General features: G+C 38.6%; 1 protein-coding gene across 3 annotated transcripts; it reads left to right on the top strand.

Moving 5' to 3' along the window:
* The first annotated feature begins 441 nt into the window (after window positions 1–441).
* Window positions 442–20057, top strand: sin3ab (SIN3 transcription regulator family member Ab). Of its 3 annotated transcripts, XM_058382036.1 has the most exons (22): window positions 442–663; window positions 4225–4435; window positions 4653–4832; window positions 4948–5054; window positions 5439–5474; window positions 6150–6441; window positions 6656–6907; window positions 7262–7414; window positions 7498–7656; window positions 7810–7896; window positions 8522–8640; window positions 9509–9719; window positions 9901–10017; window positions 10100–10338; window positions 10556–10739; window positions 12354–12921; window positions 13223–13392; window positions 13727–13900; window positions 15082–15174; window positions 15273–15367; window positions 17714–17915; window positions 18479–20057. In XM_058382036.1, the coding sequence occupies exons 2-22, from the start codon at window positions 4256–4258 to the stop codon at window positions 18698–18700; spliced, it is 3840 nt and encodes a 1279-aa protein (XP_058238019.1). In that variant the 5' UTR covers window positions 442–663; window positions 4225–4255; the 3' UTR covers window positions 18701–20057. The 3 variants fall into 3 exon arrangements, with proteins under 3 accessions (XP_058238019.1, XP_058238021.1, XP_058238022.1); XM_058382038.1 differs by lacking the exon at window positions 5439–5474; XM_058382039.1 differs by lacking the exons at window positions 17714–17915; window positions 18479–20057 and adding an exon at window positions 16529–16688.
* The last annotated feature ends 4221 nt before the right edge of the window (window positions 20058–24278 follow it).

The raw sequence follows: 24278 nt of genomic DNA, 5'->3' as shown, positions 1-24278 counted from the left end.
TTAAAACTGAAGGAGAAATCCGACTCCCGTATTCCTAGATGTAATTGCATTCATAACTACTTAATTTTCATCTTAATAATATAGAAATAACATCTGTGTGTTTGTAACACAAAAAAATGCAACCATCAAACAAGTACTCATATTTTTCCTAGGCTTATTAGGATCTATTTAAAGATCTTGAAGAGGACACGCATTTTCCTGAAGCAGATGTTTTGAACATCTGCAGCTGTGTTTATTTCTTCAAGCAAAAGATAATGCATATTTGATGCGTTTCATCTGAGAGCCAATAAGATAATGATGTTGGTCGCTAAAACAGGCAATTACATTGTCCGGTGGGCGTTTACTTGAGGAGATTAGGCGGGAAGCGTCACTGGATTGACCAATCATGTGGGCGATGGGTGTTCCCATGCGCAAAGACACGCCCTCTCGTTGAAAAATCGTTCTGAGGTTGTTTTCCCGATTTGAGCCAATTAGCACGCTAGCATGTTCCCGGAGCTCTGGGCGCCTTGGATGGAGGCTTATTATATTTCCCCTCATTAACACGTCCATTTTTATTTTACAGTACTGATCTCTTTCAACGATTTTTCCCACATATTTTTTCCAAATAAATCTGGAGTGACCAGACCCGAACTTAAGGAGGAGACTTTGTTGTCTACGGTCGAGGTGAGTTTTCTGATGTATTTACTAACTAGCTAGCTAACTAGCTAAAGCATTATGGATAGCACATTAGCTTCCTAGCTACACAAACCGTGGGCTGGTTTAACCGTTTTGCACGTTTACGGTTTAGCATTAGATTCTGTGTGCTCGTGAACCCAAACACAAACTGCACACTATTTGAGTTGGAGACGTCTTGCTAATCGGATGCATGATCAGCTAGTTAGCGAGCCTAGCATCTGGGTGAGCATAACGCGTTCATACCCTTATGAACTTGATCATTCTCCCAGACTCAATAACGATCAACTAACGCACTGCAATCGGTATAGGTTATTCTTTATTTCCTTTTAAGACGCAGGAGTCTGAGTTGATAGCTAGCATTGTTTTTATTGGTGGAGCGGCTAGAAGTCATTGAGCAGGACTTCCTGATTTCATAGCTAGCTAGAAAACAAGCTAACAAGCTTAGCATGAACCCAGGGAAGAAACAAGCTGGGCAGGAATTAATTACTGCAGAGCCGTTGTCTAGACATTTTATTCTTTTATATAGTTTACCTCTACAAACGTTGTCGGTTGTTAATGCCGAAGTAATAACTGTAATATTTATCAGGATAGCAGACAGACAGAGTGCCGCTGTACATTCACTTATCCACGTTAACAACCCTCTGGTCGCTAGCTAATATTTGCTATGGACTTAGCAAGCCTGGCTGGACTAGTTGACCGTATTTTATATTTTATCTGCTAATCCATACTTCACCCAAGAGTCTATAATTCGTCGCCCTATATGACATGTTCAGCCACGATTCGTTGATATTGCTGTAATTATACGAGGGAATTGATTTAAGTAGCATAGCCAGCTAATGGTAACGGAGTCCAACACCCGGGTAAATTCTCGAAGAGGTTCAGATTATTATTTGCGTTATTGTTTTGTTTCGTTGCTGGATTTTTTTTTAGTATTATGTGTCACTTTTGTTTACTGCAATGTGTATATTTCAGTGTTAGCTAGCTAGCTGTGTGGTGTGTAATGGTTGCCAGCTGTCTCAGTCGCAGGCCTGTAGCGCGCGCGCGCACACAGAGGGGGCGGGGGTGGGGAGGGAAAAGAAATCAAACTCTATGTACAACTATGCAAACTTTTTTTTTTTTTTTTTTTTTTTAAAGAAGTTTGGCCGCTCTTCTTCAAGTCCGGGGTTTAGATTCCTCATTTAAAGAAAGTTGAGAGAGCTCTCAACACTCTTTTCCTGGACATGGGGCTGTGTGTCAGTGAGGAGAGCTGGAGAGCAGAGCGAGGCTGCAGTGCGGCTTGTTGACATTGGCTTCAGTGTTAATGGCAGCTGCAGACTGCGAGCTTAAAGCCACTGAAATCTCTCTTCACTCGTGTCCAGCTCAGCTGTCTTTCCATTATTATTTTACTTTTTAAACGTCCAGAGATTGTTTCAGTGTGTTGTCGTCTTCACAAACCCCGAAGGTATCATTTTGCTTGGGCCACAGTTTTACACAGATTGCTTCAGACTCTTAACCGGAACAAGTAGCTCAGATAACGCGGATATTTGTGTAAGAATTTTGTTCCAAAACATTGTTGGTTTTTGGACATACACCTGTACAGAACTTTACAATAGTCAAGGAGTCACTCCATTTATCGAGTAGCCGCTCGATCCTGGAGGATCTGGTCAGATCCTTGCGCTGGGAATGAAGTGGGAATACACTTCGGAAAAGATACTGTCACATTTAGAAGCTACTTCCCAACCTCTAATCAAATCAACCAGTTGCTCCAAGATGTCACAGACTCTTTTTTTTTTTTTTTCTTTCCCCCAGTGATTGTTTTTCGTCCAAAGTTTCTTGATTTGTGCTGACTTTCAAAATTTTACATTTTCAGACTGTTTTGTGACTTATGGAAAATTGCTTGAGTTGGTGAAATTGCGAGCCCAGGTTCTTCTTTGTAACTCCTAGCAGTATATACATGTGTAATTACTTGTACTCCTGTTTCACAAATGTGAATCGAAGACTGCTTTTGCATGAATGTACTTTGTGATGACGTCACACAACGAGTCTTTGCCCAACTCTGCGGTAAAACTTGGTCATTTCTGCGATTGCAAAAATCTTAAAGGGACTGGCCAAGATTTCTTTTGGGTCAATCAACAAACTGTCATATCCACTTAAATCTAAAACACTGACTTTGCAGGCCGTGTCGATTGAGGAGGAAAATTTCTACGACACGTGTCACAGTGAGCTGCCTGGAGCATTTAGTAGTATAACGTACGTTGTTTTACACCTGTTAGTTTGTTTGTCTATTCATAAACAGACTGAAATCGATACTTTTGGTTTGTTGGCTGCTTGGTTTGATTCAGTTTCACACAGCACATAATTGAGTGAACTTCAAACAAACGTTTGCCAAGCGTGTTTAGAAATCACCAAAGTCTGTCGAGCGTAAAGAACACCAAGCCAGTGTTTTATAACTTACTAGATAATTATGTTTACATATATTACTCAGTAGAGAAAATTTAATATATTTTTAGGTTGAGACATCCAGAGTTTGTCGTCTTCTTTTGTTTTTCGCTCCAAACATCCTGACCACATTGTGTGTCTATAGCACAACAGGTCAAACTGTGCCTCATGGCTCACTTTAGCAGCTCACATAAAAAGAAAAATGCTGCATAGAGCCCAAAATACACAATGTGTTTGCTTCACTTCCTGCAATTGAGTCGATTCAGGGTTGAATCACATTCAGACTTTAATCGAACCGTGCTAGAGTTTGTTTGGGACTGGACAGAGATGATCTCACTCTTGGAGGACTGGTTGGTCCACACCTGAGTGCAGTTTTTATATTCTCACTTGCCTAAAGAATTAAACAGGGCAGAACACAACAGGGTTCAAATCAGATGGACATAACACCACATGTGTGAAGTTTCTCAGCCAGAGCTGTGTAAAAAAAATTTAAGGAGTTGCAGATGTTTTCAGTATTTGTATAAGAATCTTATTGCAAAAATGTTTCAATGTTCAATAGCATAATTTGGTTTTTATGTTAGGAAAAATGGTGAGAAAATGATCTAATCATGGAACTTTAGAGCTTTTTAAGTACTTGAAGGGTGACTTTGTTTTTTGTTACTACCCAATGAAATTTTATGCAGTATTTGAGAGAAAAAGTTTGTTTGTTTATTTATTTATTTAAGTCTGGATATATATATTTTTTTGCTTTTTTGTACTTTTTGTATGCACATCCCAATCATGTTTCTAAATGTTTCCACCATAACCAATATCAGAGGTTCAAGTATTACCTTTAAAGCTCATTCTTGTCTAATATTGTGTATCTTGTTAAAAACAACAATATAGAGTAGTTGCTATCATTCTTAGAACTGTATAGTAACACATTGCTGATCACCTTATGCCAGTATCAGCTGTTTGTTTCCTCTGGTTGATTCTTAATGTCCTAGAATCTTAAACAGTGAATTTAAAATGAGCCACTATTTATTGCCAGGAAATATCGCTATGTTTTTCTGTAGCATCAGTCTCTAGTCTCTCTTGAATCCATGTTCTGCTCCTCATAAATCCGCTCGGATCTTCTCTTTACTGTTTTAGATTGCACTGAGCTGTGGAGTATGAGTACACAATGAAGCGGCGCTCGGACGAACAGGAAACAGCGTTTGGGTCTCAGCGGCGGCTCCCCGGAGGCGCGGAAAGCTTTAATCACCGTGTTGTTGCTGCCGCATCTTCCACCTACGGGGCTGCCTCAGAAAACATGCAGCCCGCTGCTGGTGTGCAGTACTCTCAGGTCTCTCAGACTTTTCAGGTATGAGCTGGATGCTGTCTGCACGTCAGCTTTAAGTAGACAATGCTCAAATTAAATACAGCCTGCTCAGTTCATTCACTTTTTATTGTAATGTTTAGCCATCTTCGTTATCTAGAAAGAAATAAGTGCAATATTGGTTCAGTTAAACAACACAAAGACCATTAGTGCTTATTAAACTCGTTGAGTTACATTTTTCCGTTTTCATTTTTCCTTTCAGGTGCCCTTGGCTCAGAGCTCTGGAGGACATGGACATAGCGACGGTCCTGCAGTGCACACTGGCACACATCATCACGGCCCCGTGGTCCAGCCTACAGGAGCCGCCGTGGGTCAGGGTCACTCTCATGCCCCGCCTGCTTCTGCTCCAACACCAGGCCAGCAGCAGTTCCAGAGGCTTAAGGTACAACTGCAGTCCATATTCAGACTTCACAGAGTTGTTTCTGCCAACATGAATGTACTTTAACTGCTGATTGAGAGCTGATTGTGATTGCTGGGTTGTGTTTGGATGCCTGCAGGTGGAAGACGCTCTTTCTTACCTTGATCAAGTGAAGCTCCAATTCGGAAATCAGCCTCAAGTTTACAACGACTTCCTGGATATAATGAAAGAATTCAAATCTCAAAGGTGAGATTGAATTGACTGTGCTGGTAGAAGATATTTAGCTTACTTTCTTTTATAATGTGTGTTTAATTATTTATTCGTTTTAGGGAAATGCAGACTGGACCGAATGTAGAATTTGTAGCAGCATTTTTTTTCTTTTAGAGACATTAGTATTATTTAATCAGTATTGAACTACTGGCCAAAAAAAAGTGTTAGTACGTCTTATACCACAGCGCTGTTGAATTCTCGATTCTGATTGGTCAGAAGATGACGATCAGTTCTTTCTTAGTAGTTCTGCACTTGTTCTAATACTTTGTCATCTCTGTGGTAACAACAAATTAAAAATAACATTAAAAATCTGGGTAAAAATCTTTCTGTGAATAAATGTTTATTTAATGTTTATTTTAGAAGGAATCAGGAGTGTCAGCACTTTAGCAGTCTGAGGTAAAGCAATAACTTTTACAGCACTTGGAAAGTCTGTCTTTTTTTTTTTTTTTTTTTTTAGCTTAAAGAGAGAATAAAAGACGTGGGTGAAGTGTTGACTGTTTATAGCTGCTAATGTAAGCGATAGAAATAGTGTTGGTGAATTGCTGCGGCGTAAGACACATTTTGGCTCATGCTGTTATTGGAAAATATTGCACCGGGAACAGCGTCTGTCTCTTCGCATGGTATTACATCACACCAACCAATCGTTGATTTTTATTTTTTCCTTGTAGCAGCACATCATGGTACGTTTTATTCCTTATATATCATATTCGAGCCCACATGCAGCAGTGGAATGAGCTATTTCCAATTTGCATATTGAGAGATTGAGTTTCCTCATGAGTGTAGGTACTTCATGCATTATTATATTAGCTGATCACTTCTTTTGTCCATATACCACATCAGGCTACATTATTAATCTTTCATCCCGTATGAAAAAAGTATAGTATTACAACAAATTTCGTCTGCCATAAATTAAATACATTTATTTGCACATATTTATCAGTAGACTAGCTTTATTATTGATAATGTGTTCATTTGTTTATAGCAGTTACTTGTTGAGTAATTACTATGCAATTACATGTCAGAGCACTTACTGGTTATTGACGTGCATCATGTGTCTGTGTGTGTTTCCAGCATTGATACACCAGGAGTGATTAACAGAGTGTCGCAGCTCTTTAAGGGCCATCCAGACCTCATCATGGGTTTTAATACCTTCTTGCCTCCTGGCTACAAGATAGAAGTGCAGACGAATGACTTGGTAAACGTAACAACCCCAGGTCAGATCCATCACATCACGCCACATGGTGTTTCAGTGCAGAACATCCCCATTACGCAGCAGGCTCTACACCAGAGCCAGACTTCGGCCCCCACCAGCACTGCTGCTCTCCCCATGCCCAGCCAGCCCACGCCTGCCAAGATCAGCAAGGTACCATTACAGGAGTCTTTTATGTTTAATTGTATAGTGGCTGTTTAGGTGACTTTGGGTGGTGGAACGTTTAGTTGAAGGTGTCTACTTTGTCAAACATATTTAAATGACGGTCATTTTTATATAGCAAGACGTCAGGTCATATGCCGTACATTTGTGTGTATGTCATTTCTGAAATAAAACACTTAAATACACATTTCCATGTTCCCTGAAGCCCATGCAGTCTCCTGCCCTGACCCCAACCAGCCAGCACAATCCGTCCATCCCATCCTACGCCTCGCCCCGCTCCCCCTCAGTCCAGTCTCACACGCCGGTGAGCAGCACACCTGCCAGTGCTCCTCCACTGCAGAATAACCAGCCCGTGGAGTTTAACCACGCCATCAACTATGTCAACAAGATCAAAAACCGCTTTCAAGGCCAACCAGACATCTACAAAGCCTTTCTGGAGATTCTGCACACATACCAGGTGAGAGGAGAGATGGCGTAGATCAGAGAGTAAAATTTTATTTTGCCTTGAAGTGCAAAATAATAATAATAAAAAAAAAAAAAAGAACAGTGCTTTTTAGTGCAAGTGGTCTAGTGGTGTTTTGAGCGAAAATAATATCTCCTCTATTAGAGTCTTTTTGGTGTCACAGTATACATTTGTGTCTACATATTTAATCTAAAAATAATTACATTAAACAATTTACTGCTATTAATTTGTTTTTTTTATAAGAAGCACTGAAACAAACCAGCAAACGTTTTATAAGGATTACTTGAGAGGTGCTACATTTTAAAGACACATTATTTAGTCTAAATAAAAGAAATGGTATTTGTGCAGAAAGAGCAGCGGAATGCAAAGGAAGCAGGTGGGAACTATACTCCGGCTCTCACCGAGCAGGAAGTGTATGCTCAAGTTGCCAGACTTTTCAAGAACCAGGAGGATCTGCTATCTGAATTCGGACAGTTCCTGCCAGACGCCAACAGTTCTGTGGTACGCAGTTTGCAGATTAGTAACTTAATCCATAGTGATTGCACAAATTTGGTTGGTAATTAAAAATGGTCGTCTCTTGCTAGTTATTGGGCAAAACGAGCACAGATAAGCCCGAGTCTGTGCGCATGGATGCCAGTGGTGTGCTGAAGAGACCTCAGCTCAACAACAACAAGCAGAGATTTAATCAGAATGGCTGCCAGATTCGCAGACATTCTGGGCCTGGTGCTACTCCCCCCTTAAAGGTAAACCTGCTTCATTGGTGCTGTTTAATAAATGCCATGACTTTTTTTTTTCCCCCTCCTGGATTTTAGTGTGCCTCATATTTGCAGTTAAGGACATACTGGTGGTTTTGTTTGCCATTCTGAAACATTGCCTACTTGTTTTTTTATTAATAGAAGAAGCCAAAGTTTATGGGAAAAGAACACCCAGTGGCTGAAGGCAGCAAATTTGGAATTGGCACTGAATCTTTGTTTTTTGAAAAGGTAAGTCTATGTAAAATTGCCTTCTAGCCAGTGGTGGAAAGATCATTAGCTAGCCCACAAGGCAGGTGGACTCTCCAGGGTGCGCTCTCTCTCTCTCTCTCTCTCTCTCTCTCCCATGTTTCCGTTGCCCAGAATTGATGCAAAAAATACTGACTGTCATAATGTAATAATAAGACAAGCCTGTTGAGTGCTTTAATGCAGACTTAAAGAAATAGACTGGAATATAATTATTGTCTTTCTGACAGTTTCTACAGTAGCATATCATTTCTTTTGTGCTCTTTGTCACCGGCAAACTTTTCAGCTATGAAATACGCCTTAATTTGTCCTTGCACATTTAACTATGAGTAGACTGCGTATTGTTAATTTTATCTCAGGGTTAAACAGTTTCATTTCTTTTTAATTCTGAAAAGAACATTCATCATTTGTCTACACAAATGAATATGCTTATAGAAAATCATTTTATCATCAACCCGAATGCATAAGGGTTGATGTGTATAGTGCACCAGGCAGCTTGACCAGCTTTGTCCACCCTTGCTAGAGCAGTCTGTAATATGTGCTTTGAATACAGAACACAATACACATGAATACATAAAATGTGTAAAAATGTTTTTATTTTAAACCTCAGGTAAGGAAAGCACTAAGAAGCGCAGAGGCCTATGACAATTTCCTGCGTTGTTTAGTAATCTTCAATCAAGAGGTGATCTCCCGAGCAGAACTAGTGCAGCTGGTGCTACCTTTCTTAGGGTAAGTGTGATAATGTTAATGTACCAGTGAAAGACCTTTATGTCATGCATTATGAGGCTGTGTTAGATATAGAGTGTAGTGTTTATATTTATCTTTATTAAAGGTGCTGGTATTTTTCTATATAGTATGGGATTCTGTCCAAGTATACAGCTGAGCAACTGAGATTGAACCTGAACTATATACAGTTTGCTTTTATAAAGGTTGCACTGATGTGTTTTTCTTTCCCCCAGACTGACAACAAATAAATATTTTTAGTATTTATCTCACATGAATTTGCACCTTCATACTCAGTGTAGACCCTGGTGAAAGGAAACATGTGTCTTGGCACTTGTGCAACTGAAGTATTACATTTTCTTGGCACTTCACTGAAGCTTCCTGCTTCTGAATAGCATTGTGTGTGCAATTGTTAGCATCTTGCACTCATTTTAACGGCCTTGCACACGGATAATGCTCTGCGCCCTTGTGCCGGCCGCCCTCGTGCTCGCTATTAAAGGTACTGCTTAAATGCAGTAAGATGTTTTTATCAGGTTACTTGAAAATGCCTGAGTTATCACAGTATGCAGTCTGCTTTGAAAATGAAATATGTCCAGATTGCTGGCATTTGGGCATTAACAGTTACAGCACGTAAAATCATGTTATTGGTTACTAGGCGATGCATACTCTTTTACAAATGAGCTCAGTATAGGACCAATACCAGTACTGGTAACAGTGCATTTCTAGCTTTTTATGATTACGCCCCTTTAGCTAAATTTCTGCTAAAAATCTCTCTAACAGCAGTGCTAAGGGGCCCAAGTAATTAGGTGTGATTTTTTTTTTTTTTCCTTCTCCCCATTACTAATTTCAAACATTTCAATAATAATTTTCACAGGAAATTCCCAGAGCTGTTTACTTGGTTCAAGAACTTCCTGGGCTACAAAGAGTGTGCCCAAATAGAGAGCTTTCCCAAAGAGCGTGCCACAGAGGGCATTGCTATGGAGATTGATTATTCATCTTGCAAGAGACTGGGTTTCAGTTACAGAGCTCTGCCTAAGAGCTTCCAGCAACCCAAATGCACAGGGAGAACTCCACTCTGTAAGGAAGTAAGTGACTGTGATCTATGGGTTCTTGCATTTTAGTGGCATGTTTTCTGCAGTAGTTATGTTGGCTTGTTCTTAAGGATTTCCTGAAGCAAATAATGACATTATAGAGGTTTTGACAACAGAATCAGTAACAAAACTGGATAAATGTATAAATAGAATTTTAATCAACTCAATGCTTTAGGTTCTGAACGACACGTGGGTGTCTTTCCCGTCATGGTCCGAGGACTCGACATTTGTTAGCTCAAAAAAGACACAATATGAAGAGCACATATACCGATGTGAGGATGAGCGCTTTGAGGTATGAGAGTCCTCACAACTTGATTATATGCTATTTTTTATTTAATTACCCCACTTACACAATACGTTTAATTTCTTGGCAGCTGGATGTGGTGTTGGAGACAAACCTGGCCACTATCCGTGTTTTGGAGACTGTTCAGAAGAAACTTTCACGAATGTCAGCAGAAGAACAGGCCAAATTCAGGTTGGACAACACCATGGGAGGTTCCTCCGAGGTCATTCACCGCAAAGCCATTCAGAGGATATACGGGGACAAAGCCGCAGACATAATTGACGGTCTCAAGAGAAACCCCGCTGTCTCTGTACCGATTGTTCTAAAAAGGTAAGCTTGAGATTCATGGTTAAAAATAACCAGTCAGATGTAATACATTTCACAAAAAGTTCAAGTAAAGAAGAAAGCAATCCTTAAGCTGTCTAACCCGAGCTTCACAAAGTCCCTAATGTTATTATAAAAAACATACTTTGACAGGTGCAACTTTTGTTTAAGATTTTTTTTTTTCTTATGTGATGGGCACAGATGCTATAACTGTGTTTTTCAGACTAAAAATGAAAGACGAAGAGTGGCGCGAGGCTCAAAGAGGCTTTAACAAGATCTGGAGGGAGCAGAATGAGAAGTATTACCTCAAGTCATTAGACCACCAGGGTATTAACTTCAAACAGAACGACACGAAAGTGTTCCGCTCCAAGACATTGCTCAATGAGATCGAGACTCAGTATGATGAGGTAAGACAAATCCTGTCACTTTTTATAACCATCTTTTATTTTTTTTATTTTTTTTCCCCCAAGTAAATATATGTGGATAGCTGTACAGTGCAGGGTTCTAATGTGCCCTGGAAAAAAAATGACAAATTAGTTTTCTGGTCTTCAGAAGCACATGGGGAAATAAGAAAATGGATCAAGTGATTTGGAGGCATTAGCAGGGGCAATAAAAAGCGTAAAAATGAACCATTAAGCCACCGAAAATGAGCTATAGTACCCCTGTACCTGAATATATTTACGTTAGTCTTATTCGTATTGCTTAGCATATTTGAAATTTAGACCAGCGGTGCATGCCAAATGATGAGCTGTACACTATGTACTCCATGTCCTCTGCTGTCTAGTATATAAATGTTAGAAGGGTAGTATCATCTGAAACAGATAACTTTAAGTATATGACAAGTGATCTCAAACATGTAATGCAATTTTTAAATGTTGAAAACACCTGTGAAACAAGCTAGCAGGAACTATCACTTGCATTATTTAACTATTATCAGTGTTTTTAATAAATATAAATATATTATTAAATTAAAATAATGTTAATAATTGTTTTATAAATAGTAATAATATTTATAACTATTTTATAAATAATATTACAATTATATTATTAAATAAAAACCATTAAATAAAAACCTTTTATCTTTTAAATAACAAGCACATTTAATCTGATTTATTATCAAGCTTGCATTCTGTGGAGAGTCTGTTGTTCAAGTTCCTGTGAATGAGCAGTTATCCAGATATAGAAACAATAATGTATTACAAGAAGCAAATTAATATAAACTTGCTATTCCTTAACCTGGCCGCGATTGGAAAATAACATAAAATGATTTAATTATGTAGTTTACTTACTAAGTAGGGCATGGTCAAAGTTTGTATTTTTTTTATGTTGTTTTTGGTAGATAGATATTGGTACAAGTGAATCATTCTGAGATGACATTCAATGAGCAATGGGCTTTATATAAAAAATTAAGAGAACTAAAATATTGTTTGCTAAAATGAAGTGGGACCTTGAACCTGACAGAACTTTATTGAGAACTTTTATCTTGTGCTAATATGAAAAAGACTGAAGGAGATTATGTAATGGCTCGTGTTTAGTTTTGATATTTGTGAACAGTCCCTGTTCTCTTAAGCCATGAGGCATGTGACACGTGGGCACTTGAAAGCAACAGCAGAAAAGTGTTTGTTTTATCGTCAGGAGATCGTGATCTCAAATGCAGCGGCTGTTCATGAGAGTTGAAGTGAGCAAAACCGTCGGTGCTCTTACGGTGAGGGAGATGATAATGCTCTGTCCTGTCAGAGTGACACTAATGAATTGTGGCATCTGCAAGTTTATGTATGTGAAAGAGGGGAGATGGCGCTCTCCTCAGACCGTTCAGCTACTCTCTGATGAAGCATAAACAGCAGCGGGTAAAGATGTAACTTGGATCTGAGAAAGCATCTGATAGCCTACAGCCTCCCTAGTTGCTTGATGTTGTGTGATTAAAGAAAACCTAGTGTTTTGAAGCAGTGCATCATAAAACACAGTGCCATGTAAGTTAAAATTCTCTAATTTTACAATCTGCATTTCACTATTCTGTGCAGCGGCAAGAGGCATCAGAAGACAACGGCTCCTCTCCATCAGGCCCTCACATGACTTTGCCATATGAAGACGGTCAGATCCTGGAGGACGCAGCTGCCCTCATCATCCACCACGTCAAGAGACAGTCCAGCATCCACAAAGATGACAAGTATAAAATCAAGCAGGTCATCTACCACTTCATCCCTGACATGCTGTTTGCCCGGCGTGGTGAGCTGTCTGATGTGGAGGAGGAGGAGGAAGAGGAGGAGCCAGATCCGGAAGATGATCGAGTGAAGAAGCCTAACGGTACACCTCAGCCCAAATCCAAGCTGCTGTTCAGCCACACGACGCCAGCCCAGCAGAAGCTGAGCACTTACGACGAGGCCTATAACCTCTTCTATGTCAACAACAACTGGTATGTCTTCCTGCGGCTACACCACATGCTGTGCTCAAGGCTGCTGCGCATCTACAACCAGGCTGAGAAACAGATCGAGGAGGAGACCAGGGAGAGGGAGTGGGAGCGCAATGTGCTAGGGCTCAAGAGAGAGAAGAATGACAGTCCAGCTGTCCAGCTGCGTCTGAGGGAGCCACGTAAGTCTGGCGCCTTTAGAACTATCGTAACATGTGGCCTCAAGCTGGGGTGGACAAATCATGCAGCGCACAAATTCTCTAACAGAGTTTCTAATGTAGCACATCATGTTTACAACCTTAACAAAAATGGTGCATCATACCGGTGTAACGAAGCACGTTACATTGAAATGGACATAATAAATCTTACAAAACCTTTCTATATGATTTTACACAAGCATAGCACATATCATATATATGTATATATGCTAAATAGATCTTCCAGTTAGAAAGATTGCAGAAATTTTTTATGGCTCTGTTCTAGTCGACATTGACGTTGAGGACTACTACTCTGCCTTTCTGGAGATGGTCCGCAATCTTCTGGATGGGAATATGGAGACATCTCAGTATGAGGACCAGCTGAGGGAGATGTTCACCATCCACGCCTACATTGCCTTTACCATGGACAAGCTCATCCAGAGCATTGTCAGGCAGGTAAGGGACAGAACCAGACTCAAGTATTATTTTTGTCACTATATAAGTAGTCTGTTTATTTAATACTGGTTACATATCTGCATAAATGATTACTTTTCGCTTTGAATTTTGCTTTTCATTGCCGTTTTTCTACTTCATCTGGTTCTTATTGAGCTTGATGGAGTTTGTTTTTATGCAGTAATGGTGGTAAATGTGCCCAAAAAGCAAAGCGGACCTAGTTTATGTCAGCCAGCCTAGAAAGCCTTCTGATTAACCTGAAGCTATGATCATGTTTCACAAAATGGTACATTGTCCCTAATTTGGTCCTTTTTGGTCCTCCTTCCTCCCTTTTCAGCTCCAGCACATAGTGAGTGATGAGATCTGCGTTCAGGTGACGGATCTTTACCTCAGTGAATGTTCCAGTAAAGCAACAGGTGGAACCACATCCACTCAGTCATCCAGGGCCAGCGCCGAGGCGAGCTACCAGCGCAAAGCCGAACAGCTAATGGCAGAAGAGAATTGCTTCAAGGTATGCTCACTTAAAAAGTGATGACATTTTCTTGAACCTATCACTGGCTCGCTCGATAAAACGGACAGCTCGCTCCGCTCAGCTGTCAAACACTACACTTAATTCAGAAGGGAAACCTTGGATATAATGAGGATTGCAAGAAGATGAACGTACAGGATATTTTTTATTTCTGTGGAAGCCGTTAAAGCAGATTTGTTTGAGCTCCGATTTGGACCAATCATCATAGTTTATTCAAGAAAAATCCCTACTGCTTAATAACTTTTGTAAAACACAGTGAAACAATTTCTACGTTAGAAACATTAGGTTTCAAAGTTGTATTTAAGTTCACATGTACTTACTATTACTAGGTGGGTTGTTTGTGTTGCAGAGACTTTTTCAGATTTAAATTTTATTTGTCTCGCACACAATCATGCACATCATCACAGTACAACATGCAGTGAAATGTTTTTTATGACCGTCTTTGTTATATAAAAATAGAAGAAAAATAAAAAGAAATATAAGGAAAATAGAAATAAAATAGAATATATAAAGAAATATGTGGAAGTAAAGTGGTATTTGCAATTAAGAGGTAATGAGCTTAACCAGGGAAAAAAATAACCGAAATATGGAATAATAAAAAGCATATGAAATACAGTGATATGTTAATATGAATGTAGTATTGAGGGCCCAAATGACCTGTGGGAAGAAAGCTCCTCATTGTCTCTGTGTATGCCTTCATGGAGCGGAAGCTCTTCCCTGACCACAACAGAGAAAAGAATCCATTATTGGGAAGGCTGAGGTCTTTCACTATTATCCTGGCCTTGGATCAGCAGTGCTTGCTGTAGATGGTCAGGGAGCTCAGTCCGGATGATACGTTCAGCCACCCTCTGGAGAGCTCTCCTGTCCGTCTTGGTGTTTCCTCACCAGGCTGTGATGCTTCCTGTCAAAATGCTCTGTGCAGGCTTACTAGATCTGGTTAAAGATCTTGTGACCTAAAATAAAGCCCCGAGCCAGAATAGAATCCTTTACATGGACTATAACAGTACCTTATTGTATAGCCAAAATGCCATCTAGTGTGTGCATGTGCATGCTACACAATCATGTAAACTTTCATTTCACTTCATGATTGAAGTTTGAAGATACTTTGTGGCAGTTAAGACTGTATCATTTTTTCTTTAATGACATTTACATGTCCACCACAGCTCTTATTCCAGAAGAGCAAGGGGAGTGTCCAGCTGGCTGTGGAGCTGCTGGACACCGAGGAGGAGAACTCGGATGAACCCATGGAGTTTGAGGTACACTGCTACACAGTTGCAGCACTTTGATTTACTTTGGTCATTATTCGTCCGAAATTCTCGAAACTCACACAGATCTTTTTTCTCTTTTCTTGCAGCGTTGGCCGGATTACGTCGACCGCTACCTGAACACGGACTCCACGTCCCCGGAGCTGAGGGAGCAGCTCTCCCAGAAGCCTGTGTTTCTGCCCAGGTGAGGCTCAGCCCTGCTCCATCTCCTGAGCCCTGAGCCTAGCATGGCTCATTTCCTAAAGTCAACTCAACCTCATAGATAGATGGTTAACATCATCAGTGGTCATTTAAGGTCCAGAGGTTCTGGTTCCACAGAATGTCAAGTTGACTCATCTTACCCGACGTGTGAACGCCCACGCCACTTATGTTAGCTGGTCCAAGTGTGTTTCGATGGCATTATAGACAGAGTGCAATGCAGAAGTGCAATGTTCAGTGGGGTGTCATTGCTTTTTTTCCATCCAAAAATAAGGACAAGCTCTTTGTGTTCTGTTTTATTTCATGGACATGGGAGTTGTTGTTGAGGATGTTCAATTTCTGCTGCGGTCCAGTACAGTTTGGTGATTTCTGTGACTTTAATTCAGTGAATTTTTTTGGAGCTGAGAATTCACCCACCTGTCCTGGACTTGGACTTTGCAGGACTAGTATATAGTTTATTTATGAATCACATTGTAAGTTTGATATTATGTCTTTAGAGCATTGCTATTTATTTCAGACCTTTTGCTCAACATAAAAAAAAAAAAGTTTGAGTTTTTTTGTTTTTTTTTTTTAGATGCAACTGCATTTAATTATTCAGTTCTGACTGCCTTTGTTACAGCCGTGATGCTGCAAGTAACTGGAAAAGTGCATATAATTTTAATCTTTGTATTTTCAATGTAAGTATGGAGAACTATTTTTATAACACCATTCTTAACAGACTTGTTAGACAGTCATGTTCCTTTGAAGTGCATACCATTTAGCGAATTAAAAATTATGCAGTGAGATGATGATGATAATTATGAGATTACTAAAAATGGGCTCACACTTGAGATTTATTATTGCATATCCTTTTTAAGAGGCCATGGTCATACAGATCAGATATGATGATTATTATGATGATGATGATGATGATGATTATTATTACTATTATTATTATTATTATTATTATTATTAGAATCTAATATATCAAATATGAAAAGTCTATGCCTTATGTTCATGTAATGATTTTCACAGAAATGATGTGAGCAAAATTCCTCAATGTGTTTGCTTTATGTGTTCCTATAAATGGTTTTAAGGTCTTTATGATTTCAGTCTTTTCTCAGCACAAAAAAAAAAACAACAAAACAAACTGTGTTACATGTTTCAGAGATGCAGTGCGCTCCCGTTGAAGTGTGTGCTTTTGGTTGGGGTTGTGAGTTTACAGAGGGCTGCTGTGGATAGAAGTCTAACTTGCCATGGTGTGTGACTCCCATACAGCTGTATTTCAGATGGGGGAGCTTGTCAATAAAATGCTGGTCTGAATTGTATCCTCAAATGTGCGTGTATTTCTTTTCCAAAGTTTAAGCACTTGCATGGGAGGATGTTTTTGTGGATTGTATATTCATCCGTTTCTTTTTTTTTTGTGGTTTGGCTTTGCATGTCTCTCAATATGTGTAATGCCAAAAGATTTTTATTTATTTATTTCTTAATTAATTTATTTTTTTTAATTAATCACATACAACCTGGCAACATGTTTTGCCAAAGGTTTTTTTTTTTTTTTTGATTGACTTGTGGTGATGGTTGTGTTTTTTTTTTTTGTTTGTTTGTTTTGTTTTTGTTCTGTGCATCTTCTTATGGGTGTGTGATTGGGCAGTTTAGGTTATTTAACCCACATTTCATATTTATGTTGCTTCACAGTTTGCCCTGTATACAATAATGCAACAGCTAAAAAAAAAAAAATAAAATAAAATAAATAAATAAAATAAGAGCAAGCAGATTTTTATGCATGGTCATAATCAAGTTTGAACTGCTGATACTTACATTCAAGTAACACCTATCGTGGCTTTTTAACTGTCATTTCTTATTTTTATTGAGAATTGGCTTGTGCGTCTCAATTTCTGTAAAGTGGAGTCCTGAATACAAAATATTCATGGTTTCAGTCCCCGCTCTCACCTGTAACCTGTGCGGTAAGTACATTTCTAATTTTAGTATTTATTGAAGCGGGGATTTTTTTTATCTTTATTTCCATTTATTTTTCTCTCCTTTTTTCTTTTTTTTTTTTCCTTTTTTTTTTTTTTTTCTTTTCCATAATCTGAATTTGTACTTGATCAAAATACGGCTTGCCACGGATTTGCGCCTGTTAAGGGAATCTCTGACTCAAACGGAGGTGCACTGTAGACTTTGTCCAATAATCTCGTTTATGATTATGATTGGGTGTTTCTTTCTCGTCACACTGTGAGAGGCTGAGCCTTGGTGCGTGGGTTACGTGATGTACTGCAATACATGCTTTGACAAGACGGCTTTTGCAGATGACTTTACACCTTCATGCAATGTTTCCTTTCTGTTCCGTCAGAAACCTTCGACGGATCAGGAAGTGCCAGCGAGGCCAACACGTACAGATGAGAGAGGCGAGCGAAGCGGCTAAGAAAACCGGCGGCGGTGCCGAGGACCCGAAAATGGAATGCATGTTTAAGCTCAACTCCTACAAGATGGTGTACGTTATTAAGTCGGAGGATTACATGTACAGACGCACCGCGCTCTCGAGAGCCCATCAGGTATGCAAATGATCGTGACATTTAATCTCTCCGCTCCAGATGCTGAGCTTTATTTGAAATAAAAGCCTTGGTCAAATAGTTTAGTTTAAATGAAATCGATGAAATCTGATCTGTTTTACTATTAATAGCAAATCACTTTCTTCTGTGATCTGCCAGTCCCAGTACAGGAGGTGTAGCTTGTGATTCGTTCAAGTTAGCTGAATTACTTTATGTGCGTCATAAACTCACAATTTTAACACTATAGCACATTGAAAGCAATATAATTTTCTTCAATTCTGTACACATTTGCCTGTTGATTACCTATGTAGAGATGTGGGGGTAGGAGATTTTTCTGGCCATCTGCTCAGGAGCTGCTTAATTGAAAAAGGATTAGGGGTTGAATTAATTATCTGGGACTGTTGGCTGCAGCTCTGTTATTTTCACAGGGAATCTGTTGTTTGTTTGTGTTTCTTTTTTTGTTGTTGTTGTTAATTGATTAGTTGGATTGCAGAAATATACCACATAGCAAAAGCTATTTATTAACTAGGCTTAATAACGGGTTATTTTTTATCATTTGTGTCCAGTCCCACCAGCAAGTCAGCACACGGCTGCACCAGCGTTTCCAGACCTGGTTAGACTCATGGAGGAAGAATCACGTGACCAACGAGCTGGCCACCAACAATCACAAGTGGCTGATGGGGGAAGGCCAGGAGGGGCTGCGGGCCTGTAAAACAATCTGTGAACCTTGCATCCTTCACTTCCAGTCCATCAACAGATACAGGGTCACCTACAGCAGCACTCCATAACACTCCACTCTCTGTCCTTCTGTCGTTTCTGAGAGCTGGTGCTTGGTTTTGTTTTGTTTTGTTTTTAATGCTGGTTGCCATGGAGTTTTTTTTACAGACTCCTTTATCATGTCCATTTTTATGTTTTTAGGAACGCCTTAGTACATCTTCATGTTCTTTCACTCGCCATGGAGGGGAAAAAAATCTCCAAAGATTATTATTATTATTTTTTTTTATTATTTTTTTGTTTAATAAATCCAGACAGTAATCAAAGTCTGAAGCTAATCATGAAGATGTACTATTAATCTCACAAGTCAGTGTGTATCATTTTTATTGTCTTGTGAAGTTGTAGTAGTTTTTTTTTTTTTTGTTTATTTGTTTTTTGCAATATGGCCCCTTTTGTTTGGCTTTTCATTGTTATTATTTTCTCGGTTCAGTGTTAACCGTGTCCTCACAAACACTATTGTGAATTGCAGCCAGACTGGATTTGTGGAATAAATAGGAGACAGAATGCACTGATGGTAAAGAAAAAAAGCTCTAAAAAAATGCTCTTCGTATGAGATCATGTGGTCTAGCCTGACGATGTACGTTAATTTGTACAGGTCCACGTAAAAGGTCTGTGCTCTAAAATATTTATACACCCCTGAAGATAATCATGCATTAACGATTATCGAAGATACCAGCTTCAAAATAAGACAGCAGCCACAGAATATTTGAAATTGTAAATATCTTGTATATACTCCAGACTGTTTATATTCAAATGAACATTATAATGTAGTTCACCTTTTAGACTTTATTATCTTAGCAGATGTGACTGATGCTGGTCTGTATATTATAAACAATTACCTTTTTTACCAAAGGAAGTTATTGTTACAAGGTTTTTTTCCCTTTTTTTTCTTTGTCTTTTTTTTTTTTTAAAAAAACCTGTTTCATCATCCCTTTGTGGTCGTGACTTGTCTCGGCTTTTAAAGAATGTTCTCTATGTAGAAAACCATTTTTCTTTCCTTTTTTTTTTTTTTTTTCCTCTCCCTGATTTTATTTGAAGGATTTTCACTCGACCTTATATGGAAATTTGTGACACTGCCCGTGCTAATATAATACTGAGTAGAAATTAGAAACTCTTCACTGTTCTTGTCCTGTTTTGCCTCCCTTCTAGTCCAAATCTGAAAAGTCGTGAAAGTTTCATTTTTTTGCCCAACTTTTTCTTGTGCACCATGCGGTGATGACTGCTGAGATTGTATGTAAAAGCGTGTTAGAAAAGGAAAGAAAAAAAAAAACAGTGATGGCATGTTTCTATGTTCTCATGTACAGACTTTTGTATTATTCATTATTGTTTTAAAGATTGAAATAAAACAAAGTTGTAGTTAACAGTAAAATTCACAGGAAAAGAAAACTGCATGTCTCCTGTCATTAATTACACTATATTGCCAACGTTTTTGGGACACCCCTCCAAATCACTTAATTCCATGGTTAGTGACTAATCAGTCATTAGTTCCAGTCAAAGGGACAATTGTAGACAATTTCATGCTCCCAACTGTGTGGGAACAGTTTAGGGATGACCCCTTCCTGTTCCAACATGACTGCACACCAGTGCACAAATCAAGGTCCATAAAGACATGGATGAGTGAGTTTGGTGTGGAGGAACTCCACAGAGTGCCTCAACCCAATAGAACACCTTTGGGATGAATTTGAGTGGAGACTGCAAAACAGAGCTTCTCATCCAGCATCAGTGCCTGACCTCAAATGCGCTTCTAGAGGAATGGTCAAAAAAAGTCCCATAAACACACTCCTAAACCTTGTGGCAAGCCTTTCCAGAAGAGTTGAAGCTATTATAGCTGCAAAGGGCGGGCCAACTCCATTTTACATTCATGTGCATGTAAAGCCAGACATCCCAGTTTTGGAATGGCTCACAATGTCCACTCTAATCCGTAGCAAAGGTATTCTGTCAGGTTGAGGTCAGGACTCTGTGCCGGCCAGTCAAGTTACTCCACACCAAACTCGCTCATCCATGTCTTTATGGACCTTGCTTTGTGCACTTGTGTGCAGTCATGTTGGAAGGTTCCATCCCCAAACTGTTCCCACAAAGATCAGAGCAGGAAATTTTCTCTGTATGCACTGGAACTAAGGAACCAAAAACAACACCTGAATTGGATGGGTGTCCCAAAACCTTTGGCGATATAGTGTATATTCTATATTATTTTACACTACACTTGCTACAGGATCACACAGCAAAAGAAATCCAAATCTGTGATGCTTAGCCAGGTCAGTCTATCACTGTAGCAGCTGGGTTGTAAAGTGTGTCATGTTCCTCTAATAGGTGAGCAAATCCTGGAATTAAGTGCAGCTTGGTAGTAATTAGAACAGTGTTAACTAACTCAGCAATGAAGCCATTTCTGTAGCTGTAATTGTCAACAATTAACAGCAGGGGGAGTGTTTGGACAATTATCATTCTCAGTAACAGATAAGTTTAACTTTGTTGTACCGTATACCTTTGTACAGTATTTCATATATTTTTAAAACATATAAGAACTTGAACAGGTAAGAAATCGAAGGAGAAGAAAGAGCAGGTTTGTCATTGCCATGGCTGGTCTTGTTTTTCACTGACCTTCTCAATCACCTGAAGAGTTTCTTGTGTTTTATATATCATGAGAATGCATGAATAGGTTATTGAAAACTATTTTTTTACTGTCTTTCCTGTAAGACCTAAATCTACACTTATTGAAACACAGCCAGCTAATCAGACCTTGTGACTGAAACTTGGTGACTGCATCCGTGTCCCAGTAATAAAATTTGAAAGTTACAGATATTTACCTCCACTCATCTACCTAGCTCAGTGGTAAGGTGCTGGTTGTGAGTTTAAACCCCAGTTTCTCCAAGCTGCCACTGCTGAGCCCCTGAGCAAGGCCGTTAACCCTCAGTTGCTCGGTTGTATAAAATGAGACAAAAATGTAAGTTGGGCTAAGGATAAGGGCATCTGACAAAATGCTATAAATGTAAATCTTGATCCACATCATGGAGGGAGAATAGAATGAGGTTCACTGTGTCACACTATAGATTTGCTTGGAAGCATTTTGCTTTCTCTACTCCTTTATTCATGTTTTTCTTTTCAATTGTAGCCTGAGTGTATATGTAATGCTTTATAGAATATGTCTTAGTCCCTTAATGAGATTTTAGTTAATCTGAGTGAAAAGATAGGAAGATATGCCTTCACACATTGGACCTTTAGTTTATTTAAACACATATAACATGCTGTTACTGGAAAATACACTGATCAGGCATAACATTATGACCACTGACAGGCGACACTGATTATCTCCTCATTATGGCACCTGTTAGTGGGTGGGATATATTAGACAGCAAGTCAACATTTTGTCCTTAAAGTTGATGTGTTAGAAGCAGGAAAAATGGGCAAGCGTAAGGATTTGAGCGAGTTTGAGAAGGGCCAAATTGTGATGGCTAGACCACTGGATTAGAGCATCTCCAAAAGTATCTATGGCAGTATCTATCAATCCTTCTATCTATTCTTTAAGTCCTGTAATTATCCTTTTAGTCCAGTAAGTTGCAAGGTGGGGCCCATGGAGGGACACAGAACTTAAAGGATCAGCTGCTGACATCTTGGTGCCAGATCCCACAGCACACCTTCAGGGATCTAGTGGAGTCCATGCTGTGACAGGTCAGGGCTGTTTTAGCTGCAAAAGGGGTACCAACACAATATTAGGCAGGTGGTCATAATGTTATGCCTGATCGGTGTAATCCCCTGCAGGGTGGCATCAATAATACAATCATTCTGCTTTTGATTGTTTTCCTATTCCAGCATGCCTCATCACATGCAATTCCTTTCTTAAAGAAGATAAAGACTTTAAGAAGCTACTGACCAACTGGATCATGATATAGGCCATATGGTTTAATCAACTTCAGTATATAGACTACACTATAGGTTTAGAAAGAAAGCACTAGAATTACAAAAGCAAAAAAAATGTTCTAAGTATGAGTTAATTTGCTGTCTTGGCTACTTATATAAGAAAAAAAGATTAACAGAAGAAAATGGAAAAGGCTCAGTCTCACATTTGAAGACTAGTGTGATCAGTTTGGGCCTCTTTTACACATGGAGGTCTGTTTCCCACAAAAAAAAAACTTGTTTCTCACAAACTGGGTGTGGGAATATCAGGCCTTTCCACTGTATTTATACTGTAGACTATTTCATCCTACGTTCGTAACCTTTGCTAAGTTCCCTATGCTCAAGTGGAAATGTGATGCTCTGGATTTGTTTTCATTTTCTTGGACATTTTGCCATTCTACTGAGAATTGTTATTCCTCCCTCCTTAGACTGTTAAACAAAAGGAGGGTTTATAACCGTAAAGTTTGTGTTCTCTGTGGTAAAAGCAGGAAGGACTAGGAAATATGATGATAAGATGTTTGCATATTCTTGCTCCAAACAGATGTTTCAGGATGTTAGTGATTGGACAACTGTGTTCAGACAAGATCGAAGACCTCAGGACTCCAAATCAGTTTCATATGGAACTGGATACTAACACTTCAGGTGATGTAATTGTAATCAAGAGAATATGCCAGCTGTGTCAGGGTTTCTCCAAAACTTTCCAGTTCTGGTTATGATTACTGGGCTTTTTAATCTCTGCTGTAGACATGTATTTATTTTCATTACACACAATTACATACCTCATTGTCTACTCCAGCAAGGACTCATGAGGAAAGTATAAAATTCACACTGAATTAAAAGGTCATTGGGTCTCTCAAACCTCTAGGATTTTTTTCAATTCTTTATTAAAATGCAATATTTTTCATGCAATGCCTAAGCCTTTATCATATGATATGAAAAAATGTAAGTATATTGATCAAATTTCTGAAAGTGAAGGGTAGATAGTGCTTCACATTCCATTTAATACTGTATTTAATTTTTGTAATATTTCTTTATTTGTTTAAATTTGTTGTGGGTAGATAAACTTTTGTGTTGAATAAATGAATTAATATATTTTTAATGATATATAATTTAATATATGATATTTAAATAATATTAAATAATAAATAAATGTAATTATATTTAATTAATAATTGTATGTATGTATGTATGTATGTATGTATGTATGCATGTATGCATGTATGTAATTATTATATATATATATATATATATACATATATATATATATATATATATATATATATATATATATATATACATATATTATTATTATTATTATTATTATTATTATTATTATTATTATTATTATTCAATTTGTGATTCCTATTTATGCAGACAAGTTTATTTATTTATTTATTTATTTATTTATTTATTTATTTATTTATTATCAATTTGTTTTGATGTTTTCCTTGTAGTTGGTTTCCAAAGTCAGTTGGTTTACAGCAAATATGTTTTCCTTGTAGTTGTAAATAGTTTTTTGTCAAGTAGAACACAATACTGACATAGAGACCCACAATGCACTTATGTGAGTAAGTTTACATGCTCATGTGGCTGCTGCTTATAATCCAAACAGTTCTATCAGTAAAGCCAACATAGCCTTGGTCTTATTACTGCTGCAAAACAAAAGGACTCCCACAGTGTAACTGACGATAGAGACCAGTA

The sequence above is a fragment of the Hemibagrus wyckioides genome, linkage group LG27 (assembly GCF_019097595.1).
Source record: "Hemibagrus wyckioides isolate EC202008001 linkage group LG27, SWU_Hwy_1.0, whole genome shotgun sequence".
NCBI classification, from domain to species: Eukaryota; Metazoa; Chordata; class Actinopteri; order Siluriformes; family Bagridae; genus Hemibagrus; species Hemibagrus wyckioides.
This window is presented reverse-complemented; position numbering and strand designations above follow the sequence as displayed.